The 23,469-nt window shown below is 43.4% G+C and overlaps 2 protein-coding genes and 1 long non-coding RNA gene across 5 annotated transcripts in view; 1 reads left to right on the forward strand and 2 right to left on the reverse strand.

Annotated features, from left to right (window-relative positions):
- The window catches only part of QRICH2 (glutamine rich 2), a 42,053-nt gene extending 36,058 nt beyond the window's left edge, over window positions 1–5,995 (reverse strand). For 2 of the 3 annotated variants that reach the window (XM_083725610.1, XM_083725608.1), the window contains exons 1-2: window positions 4,631–5,564; window positions 11–115 (exon numbers count right to left, since the gene is read on the reverse strand). In XM_083725610.1, coding sequence (XP_083581736.1) covers window positions 11–115; window positions 4,631–5,389 — 864 coding nt within the window. In that variant the 5' untranslated portion in view covers window positions 5,390–5,564. Of the gene's footprint in view, window positions 1–10; window positions 116–4,630 lie in introns of all 3 variants that reach the window. The other variant, XM_083725609.1, reaches the window with a different exon arrangement.
- A 5,415-nt stretch (window positions 5,996–11,410) lies between these two features.
- LOC310838412 lies at window positions 11,411–15,366 on the forward strand. Its single transcript, XR_014560964.1, has 2 exons — window positions 11,411–11,968; window positions 13,083–15,366. It is a non-coding gene; the product is annotated as an uncharacterized lncRNA (long non-coding RNA).
- Window positions 14,667–21,645, reverse strand: LOC310838404 (phosphoribosyl pyrophosphate synthase-associated protein 1-like). Its single transcript, XM_083725739.1, has 3 exons — window positions 21,571–21,645; window positions 20,409–20,555; window positions 14,667–18,590 (listed from the first exon to the last, which is right to left on the reverse strand). The coding sequence occupies exons 1-3, from the start codon at window positions 21,637–21,639 to the stop codon at window positions 18,432–18,434; spliced, it is 375 nt and encodes a 124-aa protein (XP_083581865.1). The 5' UTR covers window positions 21,640–21,645; the 3' UTR covers window positions 14,667–18,431.
- Between the last annotated feature and the right edge of the window lie 1,824 nt (window positions 21,646–23,469).

The raw sequence follows: 23,469 nt of genomic DNA on the forward strand, positions 1-23,469 counted from the left end.
ACTAGTTTACCAATGCTAAGTGATCCTTGATTTTTTGTACTTCATCCTCTAAATTGGCTGTGGCTGCCTTCATTTTGCCAGCCTCATCTATTACATCCTGCAACAAAGATATGGCCTAGAATACAAAAAGAGATACAATATCAGTGAAAGGAATGAATGCATGGACTCCTCTAAATATCAGCCTAAATATAATTTCCAACTGACAAGAAGCTACCATGTGTTTCCTAATGTCTCTGACTGCCAAAGACAGAAGACATGCTGTAGGAAACTTATTTTCAGGTCTTACAGAGCCCATTCCCACTTTACTCTAAGCAGCCTACACTGGAGAGGAGCTGTTTCCCCAGGATAAACTACATCCAAAAGAGGAAAAGAGGGAACAGCATCAATATAGCCCCCCAAAAGCCCACCACCTACTGCAAGGTGGTAGGATAGAACATACTGAGCAAGGGCAAGGGGGACCTCCAACAATTTTTTGATGTCCAATATGTTTTAACCATTTGCTTTTCTGCAGAGGCAACAATATTTTTCTAAACTTCAGTATAAGAAAGTCAACTATCTTCAAGCAGGTACAAACTCTTTATCTTGAAATTCAGATATTATTGCCTTTGAAAGAGTGCTGATGCACAGGAACACCTTAGGCGTCTAAAATAGGGCTACCATACATCTGGGATTTAAAAGGCAGAATTGACATCCAGGGGGATTTCTGAAAGGCGCCGCTTTGTTCTGGCAAGTCATTAAAAAAAGATTGTGTTTCTTTGGCGTTTTTGTAGAAAAACAACTTTCAGGGGGACCTGGTTCTTACTTTTTGAAATATGGGAACGCTATCTATAACACTTGTCAGATCCTATCCCAGCACCTTCAGATTTGCACACAAACACCCAGACTAGATCTGTACTCCAGGAGTATCATAGGGGATTGGCATTAGACATCTGACTATAGTCTGGAGCCTTCTGGTCCTGACCACTACTGCCCATTCAGCCTTGCTCTCCAAGTGAGTAAAGTAAGGAGAAATAGCAGTAACTTCCACAAGCTTTCTCTTGTCCCTCTGGGAAGTAGTGCAGATTAGGTTCCAGAGGAAGAGACAAGTGAATGGGCAGTGGTAAGCAGGAAGTGGCTGTCATCAGAGATCTTGCCCAAGCCCTTCCAAAAATAAAACCTAGAACCAGGACAGCTTTCCAGCAGGACTGCTACACTTCCCTTAAACAGCTTATTAGCCTCATAGGGTTAGGGTTAGGGTTAGGGTTGATGTGGTTGTTGCGGAATAAAGATACTGGTTTTCTTCAACCCTGCTTCCTCCCTAAATAGTTTACCTGCCTCAAGTTGTATGTGCCTCTTGATTCTGGTGTTATGAAGAGTCACATTTAGCTATTCCCTATGTACTTCCATGTACTTAAAGTCATGCATAAGGAAAACAGTATAGCTTTCAGTTGCACCACAGGAAATGTATTAGAAAGTTGGTTTGCAGCCAGAAGAAAACCCAACACAGCAGTCTTAAGATTCCAGTAGGATTATGTGGATGGTGGGGTGTTTGTGGAAATAGTCAGCTAGCTTGCTCACAAGGACATGAACAGAATAAAGGCAACATTCTCAAAGTAAGTTTCTACTTCTCCTGTTTGGCTACAAAAACAAACCAACCATAAAATGTGCTTGCAATATGTGCTGTCATTAATGTCCCTCAAGTTCATTCACACACATGTCCACATTGAGGTGCTTTTATGTCTTGACTAATCTGTTAAGGCCTAGGCAATGAATCATCTACTAAGGGAAATAATCAAGTCTCTGTCTTGCTTTGTTGTGGAAGCCTCCCCAAATAGGAAACCAGGAAATAGTAGTTCAAATTCACTAAATGATTACATTTCCTACCACCCTCTTCAATGCACTAGACACCAGGAGGTTAGTTGAAAATCAGAACAGCAGCTATCTCACTAAGAATTCAAGTATAGACTTGTCCCAGGCCTTTGCCAGATGCGACTGGACATAACAATTTGCTGCTCATTAACTCATAGGCAGTTTCACACAGAGCTTGCCCTGTCATCACTATCCACTCTGAATCTGGAGTACTTATGAGCATGTACTTATTGCTATAGCTCGCCTCACAGACTAGTAGGGGTATGTTGTCTGGGGCGACTCTATACTGCAAAATGATTCTGTTCCTCTTATCTAATGAAACATAGAAATCTAATAAATATTATATACACTGATTAATTCAATTTAATATACCACTTTTGAGTTGACTCTCACAAAGCAGTTTACGTTAAAATCTTAAAACAAGAGGCAGCAATTAAATCTATAGAATAAGCCAGCCAAGATAATCTACAAGAGGGATATTTTTTGAAAGCTACATCTCCCCTTCCCACAGGTAAAGAGGTTCTTTGAGTAGCCCTGGGGTGGCGATTAAGGGAGCGAGAGGTCACCTCAACTCCACTACTGGGAACCAGGTTGTAGGCAGCTCTCCAGGCCAGTTTGTCTTTAGTCTCTCCTCCCTTCAGGGCAAGATGGTCCTCAGAAAGCCCCATAGTGGAGGATAGTAGAGATGGAAACCACCTCACTCACTCTCAAATGTCTGTATGTGAGTGTATGTCCGTGCCCAGAAGGACTGGAATTCAGTCCCAGATGGCGAAAACGGAAAGTGGAGCCTTTAGGGCTCCCAGCGGGGGCTGGAGCTCATCACACACACACACACATACACACACCACGTCTCCTACCAAAACTGCATTCATATTAATTTGTTATCAACACTCTACAAATGATAACCAGACCTAACTAACTGGAAGGCTGCCTGATTTAAGACATCCTGGTGTGCATCAAGAGATGGCTAGAACTAACAGGCCAAAGCCAGGCCAAGACATTTTGTTGCCTGAGGTGAGGGAGAAGATGGTGCTCCCCTTTTCCACATACAAAGGTTATTCAACTGGCGGCTGAAACTTACTCCAGTGCTGGTTGACAGAGACAGCAGCAGCATCCTGAGAGCAGCAGGTTAGCTTAGGGGGCACAGGGCAGACTGAATGGCAGGACTGGGGGGTGTCGTTACTGCCCTCAACAGCTCCCTCACTCTGCCACAGAGGTGGAGAAGCTCAGGCTCAGGGACCAAATATGGCCTTCTAGAATTCACTGTCTGGTCCTCAGGACTCTCTCCATGCCACACCCTTTCTCCCTAGGCACCAACCCTCCCTGCCCCTGCCGTGCTCCTTCCTTGACTGTTTTTGCCTTGCTGGTCTGTGTCCTTGAACTCTGATAATGCCTCTTGCTTGCCTGGATAGAAAGGATAGAGAAGAGTGTGGGAGCATGTGTAGAAACTAGTCTACTGTACAAAGATAAGATTTACATGAATTGCTCCACCAACATTTTGTTCTGGACTGGTCCCACCCACTAGTGGCATGTGGCTCCTGGAAGACTGCCCAGATAGGAATGTGGCCCTTAGGCTGAAAAATATTCCATGTCTCTGCTCTATTTAATGTTATTCCTATGCACGGAATACAGGGAACGGACTCCTGCCCACCCAGCTGGGGTCTCAGCACAAGCCAGAATAAGCCAGCTTCTAAATAGCAAGAGATGAGTCTCTACATGTCCAGCTCACTGGAGCATCTAGAACTAATGGAAACTTAAGGAATGCAAGATATTTCAACTGCTCCTGCAGTTGCCTGTTGCAAAGCTTAGCTCTGCTGGGAGCCAATCTTGGCATAGCATACCTCACAGTTCACAAACTGAGCTGCCTTTGGTTCACCAATTCTAATGCAGGGGGAAATGTTGAGGGCAGAGGGTGGGGGCACACAGTGTTACTGGCATCCATCCAGTTTTCCACTTTAACCAGTCCCAGTGCTCCTTTGACAGGTAAATCAATGCCTGTCTGGTGTAACTTAGCAAATCCTCTGGATTTCTCAGAACTTTAGCAAAACAGTGATTTCTCTGTTGCCAATGACTTTACGAAGCACTACAAGTAACAAAAGCTTTGGCATGCACTGTTTTTGAAATGTATGAACCAGCATTTGACTAATCAGTTGCTTGAAAGAGTATTCAAACTCTTAAGTCAAAAACGTAAAACAGGAATTAATACTAATTCTGGAAATTTGGAGGAGGTGAAGCTTGTATTGACAAGGTACCTAGATGTAAATACCAAGTGCATATTTGATGCATTTTCTTAAGGGTTAAGAAATGATTCCATGGGGAAACATTTAATTATGCTTCTGTTCATTATTCCAGGATGCATCACCTCCAAGGAGGAATACGTGTGAAGCTTCAGGCACTGCCGAGATCTGCACAACAGATCTAGAATCACGGTGCAGCAGATTATGGTGTTTGCCAACACAACATAACAATGCATAATAGTTCTCTTTGTCTCTTCACTCCAACACAAGCTGACAGTTAAACATCTTTGGGGCGGGGTGGAACTTTCAGAAAGGAATGATTGACAGCTTGCTGTACTGTATCCCTGCAGCGAGCTAGGCCTTTAAAGGAAAAAACCCAAACCAAAACAGTCTGCATGCCCTTCATGCCTCCTTCAAAAACTAGTCTAAAATTAATATTGTCCGCAATCGCTATAAAGGGCACTCTTAACTCAATTCCGATGTAACCTTTGCATGCCCCTAAAATTTCAACAATCTGGGTGTTGTTTTTTTAATCATTCACATACCTTGTTGATGCCCTCTTCGTTGGCTTCAACTTTCTTCTGCAACTGCATCGCTTGCCATAGATCGGCCACAGAGCCACTCCTGGCTTTGTCCATCAAGTCGGTACCAGAAGGCAGCTTCTCTAGGCCAGACATTTGCTGTTCAAACCCTTTGACCCGCTTTCCCAACCCCTGCACTTTCCCCTGGACTCCCTGCACTTGATCTTGCATTCCTTGGACCTGATCTTCCACCCCTTGCACCTGATCTGCCATCCCTTGGAGGTTAGCCTGCAGCGCGAACATTTTATTTTCCAAGTCGTCAAGGCGAGATTCTATGTCTTTGTCTGAAACCCCCTTTTCCTTCCTGGGCCTGCCTTCTTTGCCTTCTTTGCCTTCCTTGCCCTCCAGGCCTTCTTTGCCTTCCTTGCCCTCCAGGCCTTCTTTGCCTTCTTTGCCTTCCTTGCCCACCAAGCCTTCCTTGCCTTCCTTGCCTGCCCTGCCTGCCTTGCCTTCCCGGCCCTCCTTGCCTGCCCTGCCATCCTTGCCCTTCAGTAACTCTTCATCGGACAGTATCTCCCCAACCCCTGTCTCAATAGCCTCCGGCATGTCTGGCTTGGGTGGCGGGCCCCGATCCACCTTGACCTCCGCCATGGCATCCTGGATTTTGAGGTACCTGAGGATGGCATGGAGGAGGGTGTGAAGGGCATTGAAATTGACATGGCCAACCTCAGGAGTCCCTATGGAGATGTCCGCCAACTCGTACAAGGTGACTTTCAGAGACATGTCTGCACCCCTTTCGACCCACCCTTCGCTTTGCGACAACTGCCAGCTGCCTTATTTAAGAAAAATAAAATAAAATCTTCTTCTAAGAAATAACAAAAAAAAAAACCCCGTCCTAATCTTTTATTAACCCCTATGAAAATATAACGCTGGGATGGGAAGGCAGTTCAATAAATAAAAGCTCTTCCCTTTTTTTTTAACAAGGAATATATGTCTGGAGTATTTTTATTTTTTTAAAGCCTAATTTATTGTAAGCCCATTCCCAAAAGTGAGCAGGCTCGCGCCCTAAAGGGATGAGCAGCGCTTCTATCTCGCATTATCTTTTTGCTCTATTTGCCTATCCTTCTCCCACCGGCCCCCTCAAAACGACCACCTCTATTTAAAGGGCTTTTTCAAAGCTCCCCTCAGCCTAGGCGGCACCCGCCCCCAACGCAGCTCGCAGCTCGGGCGAGCGACGGACTGAAGAGCAGCTCCCCGCCGAAGCTCGGAAGAGACAGCGCCTCCGCCGCGGACAATCCGGCCCCGTTCGAATCCTTGCGTTCCATTGGTTGCCTCACAAACCTTCTCGTTCCAGGATTGGCTTCCAGAACTGCTCATGTGCTTTTGTTTACCTCGCCGGCTGCCGGCTGATTGCGAGCCGGCGTTTGTGGTTGCTACGCGACAGGGGTGACCGCCCTCCGCCGTTCCGGGACTCGCGGCGCCGCGCGAATTATGACTCCGCGCGCTCCCCCCGCCCTTGCTAGGCAGAGAGGAATGGGCGGGAGCCGAAGGAATCGGGGAGGTTTGTTAGCCAGTTTAATATATTTCCACTTTAATTAAGCTATTTCTTTCCTATGAGTTTCCGAGCAGCAGATTCAAAAAGTATAAAATAAAATTTAGACGCTACACACACTGATTTTTTTTAAAGGGGGGGCTGTCCCCCTATATCTGTTGGTGGCATTCGTAGATCTGTTTACTTTAAACATTTAAATTGCCCCATAGGTTTTACAGGAAAAAAGGGGAAAGTGCTGAAATACTGCGCAGAACCACGTAAGCGTGATTTAGCCCTAAGGTCATCGTTTGCCAGAAGCAAGACCCCTGCAAAAGCTCTCCTTGCAACCGAAGGCCTTGGATGGTGGAAGCGACCTGTCTCAGGTACGGCTTAGTTTGCACCAGAGCTGTTTTTAGTGTTCAAGATACTGGGAACAGATAAACTGTGGACAGCGGCAAGTGGGGGAAATTGGACAGTGGTGAGAAAAACAGGCTCTGTGTATCATAGAATCTTAGAGTGGGAAGGGATCTCAAGGTTCATCTCGCCAAACTTCATACACTCTATTTAACGGTTAGTTTTGCATTGATTTGTGAAATCTAAATATTATTATTATTTATTAAATTTATATAATTCTATTTTTATATATATCTATAGATACAGATATAAAAACCTATGCACATTTCATGCAGATTTATGTCCAATGGGCCTGTGGCCCAGGTCTTTTAAATATGTAGTGATGCCCTCTACTCCAAAGCATGTTTCCTCCAACAATGGGCAACTACAAAGTTCCCATGCAACAGTGAGTACAGCAGACAGGGGGGCTTTGTGCGGTTGGACTCCCATCAGTGCCAAGCCGGCACAGGAAGAGAGTTGCAGTCCAGCATCATCTGGAGGACCACATGGTCCTTATCCCTGGAGCCCTGATCTCTCTCTTGCTCTCTCCCAAATCTCAAAGCAAACATTCACCTACACAGTGACTTCCGACAAGCAGCAGCTGCCTGTCACATCTCAACTGAAATATCCCAATGCTTTGCCTCTCTCGCAATTGGAAGGCTCTTCCTAACATCTCACTTCTGTTGTTTAGTTGCAGTTTGAGTTCCTTTGCTCCTGTCTTCTCCACAGTAGCACAAAAGAGCAACTGGTCCTTGATTTCTCATAACTGGGATGGAGTGAAAAAAGGGGCAAAAGTGAAACAGATGTAGGGCCAGGATGGAGAACTCTGGCTCTCATTAGTCCCAGGCAGCTTGGCTGAGGGCCAGAAATGATGAATTTCTATATTCTTAACAGGGTTGGCAATTTCCCTATCAATAAAGCCAAAATTTCTGTGGCAGACACTTGGGATTAAACCACCACTGGACAGAGTTGGATGTATCTCTGAGTGAAATGCATAGGATCAGTCTACTCATGTCAGCTACTCTAAAACAATGTGAATTTACTTTGCAGGACGTAATCATGTTTCCACGGTATGCTGACTAATGAACAAATACATTCATACAGTAGTTTTTTACTACTATGGTTATATTTGTAACTATGCAATTTTTTTCATGTTGTAAGCCAACTTGAGCATGGTTTTAGCTATGGAAAGGCGGCATACAAATAAAATGATGTATGTATGTAGCATCAGCTCAGAACAGCTCTCTGTGTGTACTGAAAGGACTAGCACCTTGAATCTGGGGGGGGGGGAGCAGATTCTTTGCAGAGTCTCTTATCTGTGATTAGATGCCCTCATCATGTGATGAGAACTGGTGGCTGTGCTCAGTTTCTCTCACCCAAGCCAATTGTATTTACAGATGAGAAAATGCCCTTAAGGACCTGCTGTAGAGCAGGGGTAGCCAACGCATTAGTGACCACAGCTCCAGTTCTAGCTTTGGACCTGATGCCTGGGGCTGATGGGCACCACTAAACATCTGAAGGGCACATTGGCTACCCCTGTTTTACAGTCCGCACAGCAAATGCACATTAAGGGCAGCAGTTCCCACAGGTCTTAAGCATATGAAATTAATGCTCAACATTTGATTGAGTTCTGATTGGCTGAATTCTAATAGAGATCACTATGGAATTACTGTTTTAAGGTTATGCATGGGGTTGTTTATTTTTATTGCTGTTTTAATTGTGTCTTTACAAATTACAACCCATCCTAAGACCGGCTGTTGAAGGACAACTAAGAAATATGTAGCAGCAACAGCAACAAGGACAGCTTCTCTAAAACCATGATCAAGAATATATCTTTGCCGTATTTTCTGCTTCTCCTAAGTGTTGGGCTAGATAGCGGTGTTCTACTTCTGGCCTGACTGCATTGCAGTGGAGGTGAAATGATATTCTATATATAGTTCGTAATATACCCAGGGACCACTTTTAAAGGTGCACTGCACAGATGGGCACTGTAATGCTCTCATATCTGAGATGCAAACAGAACAAGAAACATATGGTTAAAGGAGTGTGTGTCCATGTTGGTTATGTGTGTGTGTGAGAGGGGGGGGGAGGTGGTCTGGATAGTGCCCAAGTGCCTTTCTCTAAACAAAGTAGGAAATTTCAAGACCCACTTACTGCGCAATGAAATCAGGGGAGCCTTACATTAGGTATGGTAGGATGCTGCAGCTATATATTTTTTTGTATATGTGAGTGAAGCTAGACAGAAAAATCAGGATTCGTGTTGGTCCATATGTGAACCCCAGTAGGTAAAACTGAATCCAGGACAAGAATCACAGACTCATTACTGTAAATGAAACAAATTAACTGGTTTGTTGATATACAATGCTCAGAACAAGAATAGCAGTAAATGTTTTAAGTCCAAATAACTGCACAAATACATAGTTCCTTGAACTACACAAGCTGTTCCGTGTAATTGACAAGCCAAAGCAACTACTTATACGGTCATTTAAAGAATAATTTATCATCAAAGCCTAGTCTGCATCTCCCTGCCTAAACCTCATCCAGTCCATCTAGTTTATGCGCCACAGCTCAGTGGTGTTTTACATGCAGAAGGCCCCAGGTGTCTCTGGGTAGCTCTGGGAATGTTCCCTGCCTGAAACCCTAGAGAACCCCTGCAGTATAAGGCAGCATCTTACGTTTACAAGCTGTTCTTGGCATTTTCATGTGGAATTCATAGCTATCGATCCATTCTAGTGCATCCCCAGTTTCCCATAGACTGGGAATAGTGAAAGAACGAAGCAGAGAGGGGGTGGGGTGGGGAAACAATTGTGGGGAAACAATAGGCAGCCTAGCAAGAACAGCAGCAGAATCCTATACATGTCTACTCTGATCTAAGTTCCACAGAGTTCAATAAGATTTCTCTACCCTTCTGACATGCACTGGCTTCAACTGCAAGCAAATGTTGACATTCCACGAAGCAACTACCAAGCTGCATGAGTCTCTGGCCATACCCTGACCCTTAAATATACTGTACAACCATAGAATCATAGAGTTGGAAGAGACCACAAGGGCCATCGAGTCCAACCCCCTGCCAAGTAGGAAACACCATCAGAGCACTCCTGACATATGGTTGTCAAGCCTCTGCTTAAAGAAGGAGACTCCACCACACTCCTTGGCAGCCAATTCCACTGTCGAACAGCTCTTACTGTCAGGAAGTTCTTCCTAATGTTTAGGTGGAATCTTCTTTCTTGTAGTTTGGATCCATTGCTCCGTGTCCGCTTCTCTGAAGCAGCAGAAAACAACCTTTCTCCCTCCTCCACGTGACATCCTTTTATATATTTGAACATGGCTATCATATCACCCCTTAACCTCCTCTTCTCCAGGCTAAACATGCCCAGCTCCCTTAGCCGTTCCTCATAAGGCATCGTTTCCAGGCCTTTGACCATTTTGGTTGCCCTCCTCTGGACACGTTCCAGTTTGTCCTTCTTGAACTGTGCCCAGAACTGGACACAATACTCCAAGTGAGGTCTGACCAGAGCAGAATACAGTGGCACTATTACTTCTCTTGATCTAGATGCTATACTCCTATTGATGCAGCCCAGAATTGCATTGGCTTTTTTAGCTGCCGCGTCACACTGTTGGCTCATGTCAAGTTTGTGGTCAACCAAGACTCCTAGATAACCAATAACCAATAATAAGACAGATGTGTGTAAGCCTCCTGCAGGTGGCAGCATATTACATGAAATAGGATGTGGGCAGCTATTGACAAAGCCTCCTATGAGTGTCTACCAAGAAAGTATTCCGTTTACACACTGCACACTTTCTGTGTTGTGAATGTGACCCATATCACAGTGTTCAAGTATGCCTGTATCACCCAGATCAGATAGGTACCAGAAAGCAGTGTATACAACTCTTTTGCTTTTCTTTTGACCACAAGCAAATCTGGTCTAACTAAAGAATCACAATCACTGCTGCTGCTTAAATTTGAATTTTGTTCAGAAACATCCTTCACATTTCTCCCTCATATTTTATTCTATTTTGTTAAAAAGAATATTTATAACCCACCCTTCATCTCAATGCATCCCAGGGGTGATTTAGCTCCTTGATAGGTTATGCCTCACCCTTACGCCCTCCGCCTATGAGAGTTGTCTTCACATTTCAGCTGTTCAATATCCACTCCCCAACTGTGTCAGTCTTGATGCCTTGCACAAAAGGGGCAATGCAATAAAAGGCTACAAAGTTGGAAGGTACCAGCTTATCAGATGTCCTGTGATCAACATACCAGGCTCAGGGAAGTGAGGCTATTGAGTGTTGAGTAAGCACAGCTAATTGGAACCAGTATGTTCAGAGGCATTGCCACTTGCCTTTGGTGACCAGATGCTGGGGACAAACAAGGATGTGACTATTCCCAGCATGACTTGCTCTGCTCATAAGCTTCTAGAGGCACCTGGTTGGTTGCAAGTCAGAACGCTAGGCTAGATGCACCTTGGCCTCATTCAGAAAAGCAATTCTTGCAGTTTTCATTTTAGTGCATAAATACACTAGAGAGGGACATGGGTGGCACTGTGGGTTAAACCACAGAGCCTAGGACTTGCCGATCAGAAGGTTGGTGGTTCGAATCCCTGTGACAGGGTGAGCTCCCGCTGCTCGGTCCCTGCTCCTGCCAACTTAGCAGTTCAAAAGCACGTCAAAGTGCATGTAGATAAATAGGTACCGCTCCAGCGGGAAGGTAAATGGCATTTCCGTGCGCTGCTCTGGTTCACCAGAAGCGGCTTAGTCATGTTGGCCACATGACCCGGAAGCTGTATGCCAGCTCCCTCGGCCAATAAAGCGAGATGAGCACCACAACCCCAGAGTCAGTCACAACTGGATCTAATGGTCAGGGGTCCCATTTACCTTTACCTTACTCACACTAGAAACTCTTAAAGAGATATAGCTGTAGATTTAAAATCATGTGTTTATAAGCTTCCTCAAGTGCTTACTTGGACGCAGACAATTCTTGGCATATACTTGGAAGAAGCACAACTGTCGACTTATTTACTGTTGTGAGTGGAGCCACCTGATAACAGCTCCAAAGCCGTGGGTTACAGTACAGCATCCTTTGTTTAATTCACCCTCTGAATCCTTTTTGTGTTCCTTCACTCTTCTCAGGAAAGTGGGTAGTCAGCTTCGCTTACTAGAGATTTCTGCTCACCAATGATGTCTGACTATAACAAGTCAGAGGGCCGCAGCTGATGTGTGTGCACTGTTTAAACATAATCTGCAATTGACTCCTCATAATTGCTGGCACACCTTAATTGCTGTTTCCAGTTTAGAGATAAGTACCAGCAGCTCTTGGGATATTTTGAAGACAACAGCTGGAAAGGGAATCTGTGACCATTTTCTCTGATCACATTGTTATAACAAGCCTTCATAACTACAATCACAGCTTGCCCCATTGGTTGTATAAACAATTCCAGGTATGTAAGGGAAGAAATGTCACTTTCTCTTTCAGTTGCTGGCACTCAAAAGGGCTATTAAGCTCTGGCATTGCTAAATCCAAATACTGAGTTATTAAACAAGGACCTTCAAATTACAAGAATTAAAGACCCTCTGGAATGATACTTTGATTTGCTTTTCGTTTTAACAGAATGATTCACCCACTGCATCCTTCACAAGGTCCTTAGCTAGCAGCATCAATTCTATCATAAGCATGGATCTGAAACTCTGCAACAGATTTTCCGTCTCTAAAATAGGGGATCATGTGGAATTCTCCATGTCTTGTTGAAGCTGTTACTGATGTACAAGCCTAGTTCAGTTATTTTGTATCACTACAAAACGCAGGAATCCCTTCTAAACCTTCTACTGTATTTATATTCTATAAAACCTCAGGCAGATCTTCATTTCAGGAGCAAAATTAAAACCTCACGAGTCCTACTGATCATATGATATATTCAAAAACACCTCACTTCCCAGGAGAAATTTATGCAGGGAAATGTGTAAGATTACACCTAAAGTGTGTAATCTTGCATGTGATAATTCTTTGAGGAAGGATACTCACTTAACCCCCTTTAAGCCTTCTGTTATGGGAAATTATTCCCAGGGCATGTTTAGCATTTGATTGGCACTGTTCATACACTGAACATACTGTTCATACCTTGGTCTCTTAAGGCTCATCTGATTTCCTTTTGAGCTGTGCTTTCCAGACATGGGCACACACTTTAAAGCTCTGGGTCTGAGTGTTGTGGGGTTTTGTTTTGTTTTTGGTCCCAGTGCTTTCCTCAGGGAAACCCATGTTTTATTGCTGAATCTGAGCAAATCTGCAGAGAATCCAATTGCCATTTTCTCCAATTCAGCAGTAAAACATGGATTTCCCTGGGGAAAGTGCTTTGGCAAAAAAACAACACTTGGACACAAAGCTTTAAAGCACCAACCTGTGTCTAGAAACACAGCACAAAAGGCAGTCTGGACGAGCCCTTAGTGTGGAAGAGCTTTCCAGGTTATCATAAAAATACATGCAAGTGGAAGGCTGTGTCCTGTGTCCAAAGGCAAGGGCATGTACATAGATTTTTCTCTCTGTGCACCTCCCTCTAGGGTTTGCTTGCAGTTTTGCTCATGACAAAGCAAAAATTATTAAAAATCAATCATGGGCTCCCAAACAGAAAGGAAAACTGAAAAGAAAAACAAGGTGCAAAGTGCGCCATTGTCAAGAAGTGACAGTCACTGCAAGATTAATTTAAGGTGTTACAGTGGCTGCTGCCTCCTTATGCCAACCCACAAAGCTCCATCATGGTAAGTTCCTTTCTCAGGTTAGTATCGAAGTCAATAAATAAGGTTTAAAATAACAAAGTTCCCATTCCAATGGTTGAAAAGGATCTTTGTTTGGGATTCCTAGCAGCAATCATAGCAGTTGAGAACAGGCTCTAGCAAGCAAGCTTGAAAAAAAGTAGATGCTTAGATTTTTCCCCCACTTCACCCTGATTTGGAAGACTAAAAACAACTGACTGCATGTGCATGACAGCAGGCTTTTCATACTACCCACTGCACCATCAGTATCTCTGAGAAATGCACAAAGGGTTCATAGATGTTAAACACTACAGGAATATTCTGAATAAATCACCTCTTCTTTGGATACATTATAAAATGTCTGCTCAAGAAGGCAATCTTCACAGCTTGCGCAAAGGAATAATACACCTAGAATGTTCAAAACAGAGGCCAGAGATCCTACCATGGTGTACAGGCTAAGGTGTTACTTTTTTGCATATAAGCCCTGATCAAACTGCCTTCTGGTTCTACAAGGAAGAGACCAGGATCTATTAGGCAGTGCATCAGATCAGGACCAGTTTCAGCCCTGTTTCTCAAAAGCACACCAAGGTTCTTTCTGAAGTATCTAGGGTTTTTTGTTTTGTTTTGCATGTCCACAGCAAGTGGCAAAATTCCACTCTTATTTTGACAGCTCTGATTAAGATAAGACTCTGCATGGTTGTAAACATAATCAAATTTGAAAAAGATAAAATGCAATGGAAGCATGCTTTTTCTGATCACGCAAGAAGGCTACTAGACATTTGCCCATTTCTCAGTTGTATGGTTTACCTTCTCTGTGAAACTTGGATCATGTTCTGTGTGCTGTTTTGTGACCAGTTGCATGGTGTGGCATGACAGAACTTATTTTGTCTTAGAATCTCAGAAAGCTGAGGTATAAATTATACTCCCTTCTCCCATAGCTTCAGCTTGAGGCGGGCAGCTTACTTGAGATGGAGGTTGCAACTGTCTGCACTAGTAAGTGGGTTTGTTGCATCACCCTGTCACCCTAATTAAAAAGGAGCATGAAAAAAAGCAAAACAGAGCAAAATGAGAATGAGGGGGATAAATGTTAAAATGTCAAAGCAGTTAAAAAACTTAAGTTATGCATCTGGAAAAAAATATTCTAAATATCTGAAAAAGAAGTGATTTCCCATTTAAAACCAAAAGCCAGCTCCCTCCAAAAGCTCTAACTTAAACTAGCAAAAATAACCTCTTCAAGTCTTCCCCAGGAGCTGGAGGTGATGGAACAGGAGAGGCTATGGGCTTTCTTTCTAAAACCTACAAGACTAAAGGGAAAATGCTGCAACAACTGGAATATGTAAGGAAAACCCTCTAGGATTAGTGTGGACAGAAACAAAATTCAAATGCCACGCGTAACACTTTTACATCACTTTAATTCTCATCCACCATCCCTCTTGTTGTAGTCCAGGGTCTTGACATATCAATTGTCTCTGCCAAATTGCTTAGAACATTAAGGACCAATATAGTGTTCAAACAAAGCAGTATGATAATGCACAGATGAACATTTTAACCCTCCAACATGAATATAGGTGGTTTTCATCGTTGTAAAACTGGCAACAGAAATCCATCATGAATATTTGAACCGATTGAGAGCAAAGGAGACCTCACAATGTTTGGGACTTTACCCACAACTTTACACAATGCCGCTAATAATTTAACTGTTAACATTAGAAGTTTCTCAGACAATTTTGAATCCGAGTTCATAAAAATCACAGCAATGGATGAGAGTAATTTTGCTCCAATGCTCAGGATTCATAGTAAACCTATCCCAAGGTATTGCTTATGTTTAAAGCCATCTGGGAGGGCTTTTAAAAGACAGCATCTCAACAAGATGTGCATACCTAGGTAGCCGTGATGAGACAGAAAGGTAGTTAAGTTGTGTTGTGTGCACTTTTGCATACATAAATGGAGGAAACTTTACTTGCTGAACAGTTAAAAGCCTGTCCTGGACTTGCAGTTTTCTTGTCTGTAATTTAATATGGAATGATATACATTTTAAAATGTGCTTGAGTTGGAGGGAAAATATGTTGGGGAAAGGTGAATAACAACCCCCCCCAAAAAAAAAAAGATAAGTGAAGAAGACACTCTGCATGATACTTTTGAAAGCCTCGCCTGTGTTTTTGATAACTCAGGCTATTAAGGGAGAGTTTCAACATTACAAGTTGGTTCCATTTTTATCAGTCTAGAAGATACTGTATGCTTGGGCTCTGGTCTTACAATCTCTAGTGTGAATTAGAATTGCCATTTCACCCATAAGGCACTTAAACCGTGCCTGGGTGTGCCAGAATATCTGCTTGCATGGCTGATGAAATGTTGCTGTTTTAGCATCCTGTTGCCATGGCTATTGGGACCATTTATAGTTTGGCGTCAGAATGTGGCTGTTGATAATTAGTTAACAAATGGGTTGTTTAGTCCACAGCAGGTTTTTGTTTTCTCATCTTTCAATACGAGTATTTGAATGCACTCTCAAGATCCTATAATCCAGGTGTAGCCAATGGAATGCACTCAATAAGTTGCTTGACACCAACCTCCACCCGTTGCAGCTATTCCAGCAACACCTGAAGGGTATGTTGGCTGCCCATGTATTCTCTATTGTAATGCAGTAAACAAAAAAATACTCCTTGGTAGTAAAGCTTCTGACAGCAATTGGCTGAGCAGCTATGACACCATGGAGTATTAATTAGTCTTCTAACTGCTGAGTTAATGAAAGCTGACTTATTGAAAGCAAGCCTGATGCTCAGGCCAGGCAAGAGCTTGAGACGTGAAATTTCTGGAACAGAACATAGTATACAGTATCTGTCTTCAGTTTGACTGGGAAAAGGTCCTATGCAAGAGGCTGAGATAAGAAGAGCTGTTGTGAGCCAAGGACCTAAGTGGTTTGGCTGCTACAAAGCGTGCTAAAAGGATGATTCATACATCCTCTTTCTAAGCTTCTGGTGCCTCATGTTCACAGTGGCAGTGAGTAGTTGGAATTCTCACACCTCCACTGCTTTAGTCATTACACTGTAGAAGGAGCCTGTGTTGTAATGGTCAGAGCCACTCTCAGTAGGAAGCTGGGGGTCAGTGAGCCAAGACGAAGGTTTACTACAGGTTCAATCGTAGACTGAAGCAAAGAGCTGGTGGAGCTGATAAAGTGGGACTTGGGGAAAACCCCTCACATGGTGATTTGAGTTGTTAACAAGGTGGCCAGGAGAGGGGGTTTTGGAAGCTGACAAGAACTATGGCCAGAGGTGTAGAGTTTCTTAGACCTTCAATCCCTTTAAGTCCACTCTCAGGAATAAGTATTTCATCAGGTGCAGTTTTTCTCCTGTTACACCATCACACGTGATAAGGAAAAAGCTACCTTGATCTAAATCTTCCTTCAGCTGAACTGTTAAAAAGAAATAGGGTCTGGTCCTAGAAAATGTAAGGGAACAACTGGGCCCAAAGCGGGGGAGCAGGGCTAAAGGGATTGGACCAGGCAGAGCCACTGCAGAGCAAAGGACTGGGTCATGTTCCAGGGGCTCCCTCAAAGGGAACTGCCAGATCAGTATGGTGGGCAGCATCAGGCTTGCTTCCCTTTTCTCCATCTCTATGATAGCTAGTAACACTGAGTGGGCTTTTGAGTAGCAGCCACCAGGCAGCCAAGCAGTGACTGTAGCTGGTACCTAGTCATCTCTCACCCCAATTGCCCAGTCAGAGTGGAACGACAGCCTTAGGCCTCCAGTAGTTGGCAAATGCAACATTCTTGCTTTTAATCAAACAGTTATCAGAGTAAATACAATTAACACTAGCTGCTTTTGTGAACTGTCTTGAAGGGAGTGTTTTGTTACTTAGCAGACCTTAAAGAGGTTGGTAATTTGTCATATAAGTATGCTATTCATTCTTACTAATGACCAAGCGTTCTATTGCTTAGATCAGGAATGGGGAACTTAGGGCCCTCCAGGTGTTACTGGACTACAGCTTCATCAACCCCAGCCAGCATGACTCAATGACCAGGGAGGCTGGGAGTCATTGGACCTCAACAACCGAAAGGTACAAAGAAAAGGTTATGCTAGACAGTTGCAGGAATCTTACAGGTCAAACACTAGCACCCTAGGAGAACACAGCACAAGGGGTAGGCAGTTTCACTGTTAGCTGGAGGCTGCCATATAATGGGACTGTCTCAAAAAGATTTGAATTTTGCATACCTTCTCAGTAAAATGTTTTAAGAAACACTGCACTGGGCAGCCGGCAGAATCACCCTATATGTTAATAGATAGCACTATAGAATTCTCTCTTAGGGACGCAACAGATAAAAAACTGTTCTAGATTTACCATTGTGCATCAAGAGTACAGCTGTGTAAAACACACAGGAAGGTATTACATGGAAGTTTCTATACTTTCTGGCCGATGTGCTTTAATTTTTGGCCACGAAGGAACACAGAATACCACCAGAAGCAAATCCCATCAGACCGAACTTAATCTTACAAATTTACTCACAAACTGTAGCAAGAGTCTTAAAATGTTATATACTCTTGTTACATGGCCAGCTAGGCAGAACTGGAACCTAGGGCTCTATAGAGGAGGAGAGGTAGCACATTCTAGTTCCTACCATGACTTTGGAACCCCTTAGCATCATGCTATGTTATTGCTGATCAAATTACCTAGACTGCAGTAAAATGTACCTATGTGTAGATGGTTTCGCAAGAGGAAGCTCTGCTGCACCCATATTAAGAATGGCTCCAAAGGCAGTCAGAGGGCATTGCACATTCCAGCAGTGCAAGAAGAATCACATCTCCTTCCATAGAGCTTGAAGACATGCATGACTAGAGAATTTATGAAGTCAAATCTCTGTAAGCAATTGAATACACAAGATTTGCTGAACAAGAACAGAAGGCCACCACTAGTATCGGTTTTTAAAACAGACTGCAATGCCTATTTGCACCCTGATCTAGCTGGCTCCGAGAACTGTTGGCCAGTGAAATTGAAATACCTGGGCCTCACGGCATCACTCTCTTGACACCCAGACCCATAATAATGCTTCCCCCACCCAAATAGCATCAACTTTGTGGCACTGCCGATTCATGCATATTTCCTTGCACATTTCTTTTCTCCCTTCTATTTAAGGAATGAGGATGTGGGAATGATAAAGAGAATCTAATCATCCATGGTAATGTTGCGGAAGAGGTAAGCCATGGATTCCCCATTGTGGATTCGGCGGATGGCTTCAGAGAGGATCAAACTGATATCCACAGTCTTTATCTTGGGACACTGCAGTTTCTGCACTTCGTGAGGAACTGTATTGGTGACCACCACCTAGCAGTGCACAGGGAAGTAAAAAGATTAAATTTAGAAATGTGGCTGAAACATAATTCACAGGATCTAACTTTTGAAAAATAAAATCAAACCAGAAGTTCCTTGATGGGTCACCAAACACACACAGTGTGCATTTGCATTTAAATTCCTTAATGGAAATAGAGGTTGCAGCCAAAGTTTTGAGATTGTGTAAGGTATTTGCATTTGATGCCCCGCAATAGTTGGAGGTGTCATTAATATAATTATTGCAAGAACCACAAAGAAAATTATAAAGCTGCAAGAGAACAGGGCAGCTGGTAGTAAGGAGAACAGGAGAGGCAGCTGAAAGCAACACCTGGCGCCTCTGCTCCTCAGAAACAGCTGCTGCTGCCTGAACTGCTTGAGATAAACAGATGGGCCAGAGAAAGGAGGGTTGTGAGTGAGCAAGCAAGCAAGCAAGCAAGCAAGCTGAAACACTAGTTCTAGTATGAAGTGTCAAGTAATAAGCTCAGCAGCACCCACTCACTGAAAAAGCAACAATTCACCTGGACCAAAGGTGGCTGGGGCTTTCAATGCTTGTCTGCCTAAATTTTAAACCTAGGATTTAAGACAAATCTAGCAGTACAGCTGCAGTTTTATTTAAATAGTGCTAAAATCCTAGAAAGACACTTAGACCTACAATTTCCCATAATATCTGGTCATGGGGAAAGCATATTGAATGGTGTTCAACTAAGTTTTACTCAGAGTAGACCCCCTGAAATGAGTGGCTAAATTAGGTCCATTCATTTCAGTAGGTGTAATCTGAGTACAACTCAGTGTTTTGCATAGATGGGCACTGTGTTAATGGCTCTCGACTGTAAACCTCTAGGCCAGAAGACAAAATGCACCACAAGTATTGCCGCTGTAGCAATCTGCTGCATTTTCCTGCTTGGAAAAATGCAGCCACATCGATGCAGCTTCAAGTTTCCACAAGCAGTAAGACAAGGAGGAAGGAGGCACTACAGCACAGCATTCCTCTTGGTGGGAAAAATGTTATGGTCTGAAGCAGGGGTCAGCAACCTTTTTCAGCTGTGGGCCAGTCCACTGTCCCTTAGACCATGTGGTGGGCCAGACTATATTTTTTTTTGGGGGGGGGGGGGAGAAATATGAACGAATTCCTATGCACCATAAATAACCCAGAGATGCATTTTAAATAAAAGCACACATTCTACTCTGTAAAAACATGCCAATTCCTGGACCGTCCGCAGGCCGGATTGAGAAGGTGATTGGGCCGCACCTGGCCCACGGGCCTTAGGTTTCCTACCCCTGGTCTGAAGTATGAGATTACTGAGACAGGCAGCCACCACAGCACAGCTCTGTGTTTCTGTAGTCAGAAAACATTTAAGTGTTGAGCTATAGTAGTGGAAGAATGGGAATCCCTGTTTGTAAGGTTCTTGTTTAAACCAGCTATTCTTTTTCTTGGAGTAATGAACCAGTACCATTTGGTTTCAATCTCAGCAAAACTCTTTAACTCCAGTTAGTTTACCAGCTACTGAAAAATATATGCTGCAGCAGGGCAGGGGGCTAGTCCTCAAGATGTTGTACTACAATTCCTGTCATTCCTGAAAATGGATCATTCTGCTTGGGGCTGATGGGAATCCTCGTCCAGCAACAGCTAGATTCATGCAGAAGCCAACTGATGCTGTGTGTTTATATATTCAGAATGTGCAACAGTCTTGTACTCCATATACAAATCTGTCAACTTATTGATCAATCTAAATCCATCATTTGCTATTTAAAACAACACCAATACACAAATAAGAGGGAATCTTGCCCCTAGAGCAATATACCAAGACTTGCCTCATCAATTGATGACTCTTCAATTAGACGTGGAGCATCAGCAGACAAAAGCCCATGAGTTGCCATGATGAAGATCTTATAAGCACCACGCTCTTTCAGGATTTCTGCAGCTGCCACAAAGCTTTCCACATCATCAATGATGTCATCCTGAGAAGCAAAACACATCCCAGTTAAATCTGGAAGTTATTAGCAAGCACAAACTGCTCCACTGTCCCACAAGCAGTATGTAACCACTTTGGCAAATCTGGAATAATCTGAAGATGCTTCAGTGTCTAACCTAAAGTTACATATGAACTTTTGGTACATTGCCAATAAGGATTTCAGTAGCAGGTATTTATACCAGCATGGTATGAGTCTGCTTCCTGGACAGGGCTAAGTTCCTATAATGAGCACATGACAGGCACAAACTTTCCAAAGATTTATGAAGGAGTGCTGTTTGGAAAATATACATGAAAATGCTTCTTTGGGCAAAGATATATTTGAAAATACAAAAATGGCTTTAGTTAGCTCTCTCTCAAGGAGAGGTACAGAATGCAAGCTGCCCATGCTCCTGGTTACAAACCCAAGAAGTGTCTTGTGGAAAGGCAGGAACTAGGAAGCTAGTCACACAGACTACACAAAATGTACTGGTTTGGCACAAGGCCCTGTCAATTTTGTTGACTGTTTGAGAAACCAGAATAGGGACCTTTGGGTAGGAGGTTCTGAAAAGCTTTTTAATATGGAGTTCTATGACACAGTGGCAACATGCACACTATACAAGCTTGGATAGGCCAGGATGTCTAGTCTTGCATCTTAAAACAATCATCCCTCCAAATGGAAAGGCTACTGTACCTAGAATTTTGTCCAGGAGGTTAGCAATGAACCCTAAAGCTTCACTCAGTGAGGTGTCACTGTCTATCAGAGTTGGATTTTCTTTCCAGATAGAAAACTAACAGGAATTTATACCACAGCCTCATAAGGCCATTTAATACTAGAGGATAACTTCCTTATTTAATTAGTAGAAAAAAAGTGAAACCAGACAATACAATGTGACTGTTTAGTTTTCCTGCATGGCTTCTAGCCCAGTCCTGAAATCCCAACTGCATCCAGGCATAAATATTTGAGATGTAATGAAACCTAGGGAAAAAATCCCATTCGTCATCATGGCCTTTTAGTTCCTTACCACAATGATGGCAATTCTACCTCCAACATCTCCAACTACTGTTATTGGTGGCTTCTCTTTGGCCATCATAACTAAGGAATAAAAAATGTGAACCCCAGTAGGTAAAACTGAATCCAGGACAAGAATCACAGACTCATTACTGTAAATGAAACAAATTAACTGGTTTGTTGATATACAATGCTCAGAACAAGAATAGCAGTAAATGTTTTAAGTCCAAATAACTGCACAAATACATAGTTCCTTGAACTACACAAGCTGTTCCGTGTAATTGACAAGCCAAAGCAACTACTTATACGGTCATTTAAAGAATAATTTATCATCAAAGCCTAGTCTGCATCTCCCTGCCTAAACCTCATCCAGTCCATCTAGTTTATGCGCCACAGCTCAGTGGTGTTTTACATGCAGAAGGCCCCAGGTGTCTCTGGGTAGCTCTGGGAATGTTCCCTGCCTGAAACCCTAGAGAACCCCTGCAGTATAAGGCAGCATCTTACGTTTACAAGCTGTTCTTGGCATTTTCATGTGGAATTCATAGCTATCGATCCATTCTAGTGCATCCCCAGTTTCCCATAGACTGGGAATAGTGAAAGAACGAAGCAGAGAGGGGGTGGGGTGGGGAAACAATTGTGGGGAAACAATAGGCAGCCTAGCAAGAACAGCAGCAGAATCCTATACATGTCTACTCTGATCTAAGTTCCACAGAGTTCAATAAGATTTCTCTACCCTTCTGACATGCACTGGCTTCAACTGCAAGCAAATGTTGACATTCCACGAAGCAACTACCAAGCTGCATGAGTCTCTGGCCATACCCTGACCCTTAAATATACTGTACAACCATAGAATCATAGAGTTGGAAGAGACCACAAGGGCCATCGAGTCCAACCCCCTGCCAAGTAGGAAACACCATCAGAGCACTCCTGACATATGGTTGTCAAGCCTCTGCTTAAAGAAGGAGACTCCACCACACTCCTTGGCAGCCAATTCCACTGTCGAACAGCTCTTACTGTCAGGAAGTTCTTCCTAATGTTTAGGTGGAATCTTCTTTCTTGTAGTTTGGATCCATTGCTCCGTGTCCGCTTCTCTGAAGCAGCAGAAAACAACCTTTCTCCCTCCTCCACGTGACATCCTTTTATATATTTGAACATGGCTATCATATCACCCCTTAACCTCCTCTTCTCCAGGCTAAACATGCCCAGCTCCCTTAGCCGTTCCTCATAAGGCATCGTTTCCAGGCCTTTGACCATTTTGGTTGCCCTCCTCTGGACACGTTCCAGTTTGTCAGTGTCCTTCTTGAACTGTGCCCAGAACTGGACACAATACTCCAAGTGAGGTCTGACCAGAGCAGAATACAGTGGCACTATTACTTCTCTTGATCTAGATGCTATACTCCTATTGATGCAGCCCAGAATTGCATTGGCTTTTTTAGCTGCCGCGTCACACTGTTGGCTCATGTCAAGTTTGTGGTCAACCAAGACTCCTAGATAACCAATAACCAATAATAAGACAGATGTGTGTAAGCCTCCTGCAGGTGGCAGCATATTACATGAAATAGGATGTGGGCAGCTATTGACAAAGCCTCCTATGAGTGTCTACCAAGAAAGTATTCCGTTTACACACTGCACACTTTCTGTGTTGTGAATGTGACCCATATCACAGTGTTCAAGTATGCCTGTATCACCCAGATCAGATAGGCACCAGAAAGCAGTGTATACAACTCTTTTGCTTATCTTTTGACCACAAGCAAATCTGGTCTAACTAAAGAATCACAATCACTGCTGCTGCTTAAATTTGAATTTTGTTCAGAAACATCCTTCACATTTCTCCCTCATATTTTATTCTATTTTGTTAAAAAGAATATTTATAACCCACCCTTCATCTCAATGCATCCCAGGGGTGATTTAG

This window comes from Podarcis gaigeae, assembly GCF_964106915.1.
Source record: "Podarcis gaigeae genome assembly, chromosome: 2".
Lineage (NCBI taxonomy): Eukaryota > Metazoa > Chordata > Lepidosauria > Squamata > Lacertidae > Podarcis > Podarcis gaigeae.

What these genes read in the sequence shown, in the direction of transcription:
- LOC310838404 (XM_083725739.1), bottom strand. Translation starts at nt 21,639, where the DNA reads ATGATGGCCAAAGAGAAGCCACCAATAACAGTAGTTGGAGATGTTGGA. An exon ending in GTAGAATTGCCATCATTGTG is followed by an intron (nt 20,556 to 21,570) that starts GTAAGGAACTAA and finishes TTTGCTTCTCAG; the next exon opens with GATGACATCATTGATGATGT. An exon ending in AAGAGTCATCAATTGATGAG is followed by an intron (nt 18,591 to 20,408) that starts GCAAGTCTTGGT and finishes GTGCACTGCTAG; the next exon opens with GTGGTGGTCACCAATACAGT.